General features: G+C 45.0%; 1 protein-coding gene across 2 annotated transcripts in view; it reads left to right on the forward strand.

Annotated features, from left to right (window-relative positions):
• The window catches only part of DPYSL3 (dihydropyrimidinase like 3), a 139,988-nt gene extending 133,746 nt beyond the window's left edge, over window positions 1-6,242 (forward strand). For both annotated transcript variants that reach the window (XM_044280738.1, XM_044280739.1), the window contains exons 13-14: window positions 3,710-3,872; window positions 5,734-6,242. In XM_044280738.1, the coding sequence (XP_044136673.1) occupies window positions 3,710-3,872; window positions 5,734-5,825 (255 nt within the window). In that variant the 3' untranslated portion in view covers window positions 5,826-6,242. The remainder of the gene's footprint in view (window positions 1-3,709; window positions 3,873-5,733) is intronic.
• Window positions 6,243-8,887: the final 2,645 nt, after the last annotated feature.

The raw sequence follows: 8,887 nt of genomic DNA on the forward strand, positions 1-8,887 counted from the left end.
TGTTACGGGACCTCTCTGCTCTGCCTGTGTGCTAGGCCTAAATATATGCCAATGGACTGTTGCAGTGGTGGGTGACGTGAAGCCTCATTCTCTGCTATGACATGCAGACTGATTCTCTGCTGTCATGAAGCCAGATTGTCTGTTACGGGACCTCTCTGCTCTGCCTGTGTGCTAGGCCTAAATATATGCCAATGGACTGTTGCAGTGGTGGGTGACGTGAAGCCTCATTCTCTGCTATGACATGCAGACTGATTCTCTGCTGACATGAAGCCAGATTGTCTGTTACGGGACCTCTCTGCTCTGCCTGTGTGCTAGGCCTAAATATATGCCAATGGACTGTTGCAGTGGTGGGTGACGTGAAGCCTCATTCTCTGCTATGACATGCAGACTGATTCTCTGCTGACATGAAGCCAGATCCTCTGTTACGGGAGCTCTCTCCTCTGCCTGGGTGCTGGGCCTAAATTTATGACAATTGACTGTTGCAGTGGTGGGTGACGTGAAGCCTGATTCTCTGCTATGATATGAAGACTGATTCTCTGCTGACATGAAGCCAGATTGTCTGTTACGGGACCTTTCTCCTCTGCCTGGGTTCTGGGCCTAAATTTATGAAAATTGACTCTTACAGTGGTGGGTGACGTGAAGCCTGATTCTAGGCTATGATATGAAGACTGATTCTCTGCTGACATGAAGCCAGATTGTCTGTTACGGGACCTTTCTCCTCTGCCTGGGTTCTGGGCCTAAATTTATGAAAATTGACTCTTACAGTGGTGGGTGACGTGAAGCCTGATTCTCTGCTATGATATGAAGACTGATTCTCTGCTGACATGAAGCCAGATTCTCTGTTACGGGACCTCTCTCCTCTGCCTGGGTGCTGGGCCTAAATTTATGACAATGGACTGTTGCAGTGGTGGCTGACGTGAAGCCTGATTCTCTGCTATGACATGCAGACTGATTCTCTGCTGTCATGAAGCCAGATTGTCTGTTACGGGACCTCTCTGCTCTGCCTGTGTGCTAGGCCTAAATATATGCCAATGGACTGTTGCAGTGGTGGCTGACGTGAAGCCTCATTCTCTGCTATGACATGCAGACTAATTCTCTGCTGACATGAAGCCAGATTGTCTGTTACGGGACCTCTCTCCTCTGCCTGGGTGCTGGGCCTAAATTTATGACAATGGACTGTTGCAGTGGTGGCTGACGTGAAGCCTGATTCTCTGCTATGACATGCAGACTAATTCTCTGCTGACATGAAGCCAGATTGTCTGTTACGGGACCTCTCTCCTCTGCCTGGGTGCTGGGCCTAAATATATGCCAATGGACTGTTGCAGTGGTGGCTGACGTGAAGCCTCATTCTCTGCTATGACATGCAGACTAATTCTCTGCTGTCATGAAGCCAGATTGTCTGTTACGGGACCTCTCTGCTCTGCCTGTGTGCTAGGCCTAAATATATGCCAATGGACTGTTGCAGTGGTGGGTGACGTGAAGCCTGATTCTCTGCTATGACATGCAGACTGATTCTCTGCTGACATGAAGCCAGATTGTCTGTTACGGGACCTCTCTGCTCTGCCTGTGTGCTAGGCCTAAATATATGCCAATGGACTGTTGCAGTGGTGGGTGACGTGAAGCCTCATTCTCTGCTATGACATGCAGACTGATTCTCTGCTGACATGAAGCCAGATTCTCTGTTACGGGACCTCTCTCCTCTGCCTGTGTGTGTGCTGGGCCTAAATATATGCCAATGGACTGTTGCAGTGGTGGCTGACGTGAAGCCTCATTCTCTGCTATGACATGCAGACTAATTCTCTGCTGACATGAAGACAGATTCTCTGTTACGGGACCTCCCTCCTCTGCCTGGGTGCTGGGCCTAAATATATGCCAATGGACTGTTGCAGTGGTGGCTGACGTGAAGCCTCATTCTCTGCTATGACATGCAGACTGATTCTCTGCTGACATGAAGCCAGATTCTCTGTTACGGGACCTCTCTCCTCTGCCTGTGTGTGTGCTGGGCCTAAATATATGCCAATGGACTGTTGCAGTGGTGGCTGACGTGAAGCCTCATTCTCTGCTATGACATGCAGACTGATTCTCTGCTGACATGAAGCCAGATTCTCTGTTACGGGACCTCTCTCCTCTGCCTGTGTGTGTGCTGGGCCTAAATATATGCCAATGGACTGTTGCAGTGGTGGCTGACGTGAAGCCTCATTCTCTGCTATGACATGCAGACTAATTCTCTGCTGACATGAAGACAGATTCTCTGTTACGGGACCTCCCTCCTCTGCCTGGGTGCTGGGCCTAAATATATGCCAATGGACTGTTGCAGTGGTGGCTGACGTGAAGCCTCATTCTCTGCTATGACATGCAGACTAATTCTCTGCTGACATGAAGACAGATTCTCTGTTACGGGACCTCTCTCCTCTGCCTGGGTGCCGGGGCCTAAATATCTGAGAATGGACTGTTCCAGTGGTGGGTGACGGGAAGCCAGATTCTCTGCTATGGAACCTCTCTCCAATTGATTTTGGTTAATTTTTATTTATTTAATTTTTATTTTAATTCATTTCCCTATCCACATTTGTTTGCAGGGGATTTACCTACATGTTGCTGCCTTTTGCAGCCCTCTAGCTCTTTCCTGGGCTGTTTTACAGCCTTTTTAGTGCCGAAAAGTTCGGGTCCCCATTGACTTCAATGGGGTTCGGGTTCGGGACGAAGTTCGGATCGGGTTCGGATCCCGAACCCGAACATTTCCGGGATGTTCGGCCGAACTTCTCGAACCCGAACATCCAGGTGTTCGCTCAACTCTAGTTACAGACAGTATCCGCGCCTCTGCACCTTCCACCATAATCAGGAACCTTTGGGTTAGGTTATGTTGTGTGAAGAGTCAAAGTTTATTATGTACAGTTACAGCGCATGATAATGAGTTAGGGTTATAATTGGCCTAAAACGAGAAATGCCTTGTTAGAATAAAATTACCTTATTCCATATTTTGCCTAAATCTTGCTGGGCATTCTGTAGAATATTTTGCCAGTAATATATACACTGAGTTCTGCCTAGTGTAGGGTCTGAAACATTTATTTATTAATTATGAATTAAAACCTCTTCCCACTCTGGCCCGGCATTAGCTTTTAACTGACCTGATCTGATATTTTAAAGTACACGTACCAGAAATTACTAAAGGTTATTTAGGGCGCATCGCATAAAAAAAAGCAAAAAACATTTTTCGATGACTTGCAGCCCCGGAAGCTGCACTGCCATCTTGAAAGCATATCCACGTTTGATTTCTTCCAGGTGCAATGTTGTCTCAGAAACCTTATACGTAGTTTATATATGTGCAGACAGTGATGCATTTGGTGCTTGGGATCCACTCAAAGATCACTGTGGATCTATATGATAGCAGTGCAGTTTCTAAGGGTTTCCCACCAGCACAGATTTTAAGATTGATTGGATACACCAAAGTTCTACCCTAAGCCCTTTTGAATAGTTTACCAGTATAGTATTTTGATGTGAGAAGACATTAGGCGGCCTAGCACCTTGCAGAGGGCCGTAATAGACCCACATAACTGCAACTGTCGATTGTAGTTTACAGCTAAGATGTAGCTTTGGCCATATTGTTGGGATCTACCTGGGTAGACAAGCAGTGTCTTTAGTGTTACTTTCTTATAACCCAGTGCTGTCTTTTAGATTGTATGATCCAAGTACATTGCTTGTTTCTCCACAGATTGCAGATTTACATGCTGTGCCCCGGGGTATGTATGATGGACCAGTCTTTGATTTATCATCAACTCCTAAAGCTGGCACTCCGGCAGGCTCTGCTAAGGGGTCTCCAACCAGGCAGACTGCACCAGTCCGAAACTTGCACCACTCTGCATTTAGTCTAGCTGGTATGTATATAATAAATGCTTGTATATAAAAGCAATGTAATTAAAGTAATTGCATTATCCTATGAAAACTTTTATAGTGTAGAACAGGCATCAGCAACTTTCGGCACTCAGGCTGTTGTGCAGCTACAGTTCCCAGCATGCTCCGTTTATTTCTGTGAGAGTTCTGAGAAGAGTAGAGCAAGTATGCATGCTGAGAGTTGTAGTTCCACAACAGCTGGCGTGCCAGAGGTTGCCTACCCCTGGTGTAGAATATTAATTTTATTGAAGGAATTTTCCAGTATATATTTGAAAATATCTCTTTTCTGGTTGGGTGAAAGCAATGATGGCAGAAAACTGAGTATCCAACTTGACAATAGTTTCTATTAATGAAAACAAGTGCTGGAGAAAATCATTATTGCCTGGTACCACCTTCTTCCAGCCATCCAAAATGACATATGTTTGGGCAATATAAACAGAAGACTGCCTAGTCTAGTCCATGGGTTAGCAATCTGGCACTCCAGCTGTTGTGAAACTTTAACTCCCAGTATCCACGCTTACTCTTTTGTTCTTGGAACTCCTATAGAAGTGGATCAAGTTTCACATCTATGGCCATCCTCCCTGGCAAGCTGTTCTGGCATAGAACATGAACAGCCTGCCGGAGTTCTCCTGATCTGGTATTGCAGAACTCTAACTCTAGTTGGACAGAAACTTTTGCATGCAACTTGTGTCCAGCCGATTCTATGCTAGAACAGCCTGCCAGAGAGGACAGCTGTAGGTGTGAAACTAGCCTTAGGCCACTTGCACACGAACAATATGGATTAGGCCTCCTGCACACAAATGTGCGCTCCCCGTGGCCATGCTGCGGGCCACAATGTACAAACACGAACAGTGGGTCATCTGCAACGGATCGCAGACCCATTCACTTTAATGGGACTGCAATCCGCCCGTTCTGCAAAAAGATAGGACATGTTCTTTCTTTTTGCGGAACGGAAGTACGTGACGAAACCCCACGGGAGCACTCTGTAGTGCTTCCGTTCCGCACCATTCCGCATCTCCGAATTTGCGGACCCATTGAAGTGTATGGGTCCACATCCGTGATGCGGAATGTTCACAGAATGGCGCCTGTGTATTGCGGATCCGCAAATGCGGTAACGGGCAACACACGTTCATGTGCAAGAGGCCTTAGCTCCGGGTGCGTTCAGGAAAACTCGCACCATTTCGCTAGCAAGTTCAGTCAGTTTTAGCTACGATTGCGTTCAGTGGTTGGTTTTTTTGTGCTGGTGAAATGCTCATTGATGCGTTTTCATGCGCGTGATAAAAAAACTGAAGGTTTACAAACAACATCTCTTAGCAACCATCAGTGAAAAACGCATTGCAACCTCACTTGCTTGCAGATGCAATGCGTTTTTCACGCAGCCCCATTCACTTCTATGGGGCCAGGGCTGCGTAAAAAACACAGAATATAAAACATGCTGTGATTTTCATGCAACGCAGAAGTGATATGTGAAAAACACTAAAATGAATGGGTCCGGCTTCAGAGCAGGTGCAATGCATTCACGTCACGCATTGCACCTGTGTGGGAAACTCGCTGAGGGGCCTTAGACAATATTAGCCTGGTGCTCATGCCATCCTGTTCTGTTATCATCAGACGTGTCCTCCTCTTCCTGCAAGTTACAGCTTCTTGCTCAATACTTTTTAATGAAGTAGCTCACTATATACTTAATGTTGGCATAAACATTTTATTAGTGAAACAGGACTCGTTATAAAACGTGAAAGCGTTGGTATTTAATTTACCGATGTTGGCAGTGCTCTTCATCAAAGCTAAGGACAGGATTTCTCACGCTGATTAAACACCTAATATTTCAATATGCTTTCTTTGCAGGACACCCATCAGATGAGAGCGGCGTACGTTCTGCTAGCAGGAGAATTGTAAATCCCCCTGGTGGACGCTCCAATATAACATCTCTCAGTTAAACAACCAAGAGCCATAAGAGTGGGAAACAACCAAATGGTACAATTGGTATTTAAGAGAGAAGAAGCTCCTATAAATTAAAATTAAAGTGACGTTCAAGCTGAAGAATTCTTAACCTTCAGGCCTTATGTTTTACAATTGCTTTTTGCTACCTAGCTTTAAAAGTGTCGCTTGTTTTATTTCTTCATAATTGCATAGCCTTAATTTTCAACCAGTGCATGCAGTTCAGTGGGGTGCAGTTTTCCGAGGGTGTCTGGAAAGGGGTCATTCTCCTGTGTTTATTTTATGATTTTTTTATGAGGCATTGAACACAGATATCTGTTGGTTAAATTCATTAGTTGTGGAAAATTCTGGATCTTCTGTTAACAAGCTTTTCTGTTTTTATACAAGAATTGCAATAAAATGGAGATCCCACCTAATGTTCTATCGTCCTGTATTTTATTCTAAGTTTTACATTTTGCAGTTTACATATTGTAAAGTAAAGTTGTATATCAGGTTTTTGAGGATGAGAATAACCCTTTTTATTAATGGGTGTGACGAGTATCGCACCTCACGAGATACGGTACAGTCACTGGTTACCAAGGCGTGACGTTACGGCCTCCCGGAGGAGCAGGTAAGGTAAGCTTGGTACCGTTTTTACAGTTGCCTCCTGTCCACGCGGGCAGAGGGTTAGAGACCCTCGCTCACAACCCTGACAAGCTGAGAGAGCCTTTTCACTGCCCCAGTGAAACAGCGCTTCCTCAGCCCGGGTATACTGCCACCAGTTTCTCGTTTGATATAAGCCCGGTCCGCTAAACGGATTATATAGGGTGAGAAACCAACCTGCGGTAGCTTATAACTAGGCCGAAACACGGACGCGGGGATTCGTGTTCGAGATACAGGACAGCACAAGAATAAATTCTATATTTAATCGCCTTAAGGGCTCACTAGACAGTACACAATATAACAGAGAATATATACAGTGGTCCGATGTGCAGAATACAGGTGGCATGGTATGGTACAAACAGGATTAAACACAGAAAAAAGTCAGATGGAGGAGTCCTTTGGGTTGATGAATAATGGTTCCTGTAATCCTTGGCTGTCGTCACATGGGAGGCAGTGATGTCAGCAGTTTTAATGGTCCCTCCAATGCTCAGTGGCCCCCCCTTTCAGAGAAAAAACGCTGGACTCTGCCTGCATGGGTCTTTCCACCTATAGTCGGCCACGCCCCTCCCTCCTGGTCCTGGCAGCCAAACGACCACAAAACCCATTAGGGCCCATAGCTCCAGACCAGAAGGTCACAGGGAGATGGTTCTGAGACCAATGGGTCCACCTGGGTGTATGCCTGTGATGGACGGGCGATTCATAATTCCTTATGAATCACCGGTTCCATGATGTCTGATAGTTGCTTTTGTTCTGAGGAATGACTTAGACCCCCTGCAGGGAAGTTTTCCTGCAGGATCTGTGCTGTCTAAATGGAGGTGTGAAATGTAACCAAATGTGGCCTCCTGGAAGCCAGAACCCCTGTGGAGTAAACTACCTCTTCTATCTGACAGCAGATGTCTGGAATGGGATTATGGCTGACATTAAGCAATAATTCTACATTCCTCACAATGGGAGTGTGAAAAAACGCAATGCATATCCGTTCTTCACGGATCCATTTTGTGGACCGATAAGCAGATATGGCCGTGTGCATGAGACATTCTAATATGGCCTTTTTGCAAATCTGTACCTTTTCTGTGATCCGGTTTAGTTCCACGTCACCTTTATCGAACTTCCACCACATTCAACATGCAATTTTACATGGTTAATACAGTTAAAAAAAAGACAAACGTCCATCAAGTTCAACCAAGGGATAGGTGGGGAAGCGAATCCCAGAAGGAAGAATGTATCCCTGCAGTTACTACCCAGAATGTATAAAATATAACACCAAGAACAAAACCAAGGAATTGTGCTAGCAATAAAAGATTGTGGGGGGGGAGATTTATCAAAATTGGTGTAAAGGAAAACTGACTGTCCATAGCAACCAATCAGATTCCACCTTTCTTTTTCCAAAGGAGCTGTGAAAAATGAAAGGTAGAATCTGATTGGTTGAGCAACTAAGTTGATTTTACTTTACACTAGGTTTTATGTATCTTTATTAGAAATGCAAATTAAAACCACTAATAAAAATGATGGGGGAGCCTGCATAACATGACATATCTGCTGTGAGAGAATAACAATATATACATAACGTGCTCACCCACAACACCGGGCGTGCATTTCGCCATTAGCTTTGTTGAGGGCTGTTATGTGTACTTTATACATTCATACATTTGTACTTGTAATCTGTGTCACTGAATGGTATATTGTTTCTCTCACAGCAACATAATGTAATCTTCTCCCTTCTGTGTCTTTTTCCTTGTACTTGGGTCATTTATACTTTCTTTGTGTGGTTTTTAAATTAGAATTCTAGTAAAGATTTTTGATACTTTTGACTTCAGCACCGTTTTATTTAGTCTTGCTCGTGTTGAATTGTATTTTTAGCCTATAGTTATTTTGGGGGATAATTATAAGCTGCCACCTGCAATGTACGTATCATCGGTAAGGTGCACTAGGCTAATTTGATGTCGGGCATCCCAGATACCCACCCCTTAAGAGAAAAAGCAAGTAGTTGTGGGTGCTGTAGTTCAGAGCTCAGCCACTGAACAGTGCAGTCTCATTAGTATAATTACAGACCACTGTGCCCCTTTCAGGTATGGCTGTGCAACAAGTGCTCCATGTGGTTAAAACACGATTGTATGCGCGATTGTACGGGCGTTTGCAATCGCACATACAGAGATAAGCGAACGCCCATTGTCGCGCGTTCCCGCTGAAGTCTATGTACGGGAACGCCCGACAAGACGCCCCAAAGAAGCTCATGTACTTCTTGTGGCATCAGGCGTTTTACAGCGCGATCGTACACGCTGTAAAACGCTCAGGTGAGAACCATTCCCATAGGGAATCATTGGTTCTTGCCTGTTGAGCGTTTTACAGCGCGTAGGAACGCTCAGGTGTGAACCCAGCCTAAAGCTTTTGAACCTATATACTTATTTGATACCTGATA

Source organism: Bufo gargarizans, chromosome 2, assembly GCF_014858855.1.
Source record: "Bufo gargarizans isolate SCDJY-AF-19 chromosome 2, ASM1485885v1, whole genome shotgun sequence".
Classification (NCBI taxonomy): Eukaryota; Metazoa; Chordata; class Amphibia; order Anura; family Bufonidae; genus Bufo; species Bufo gargarizans.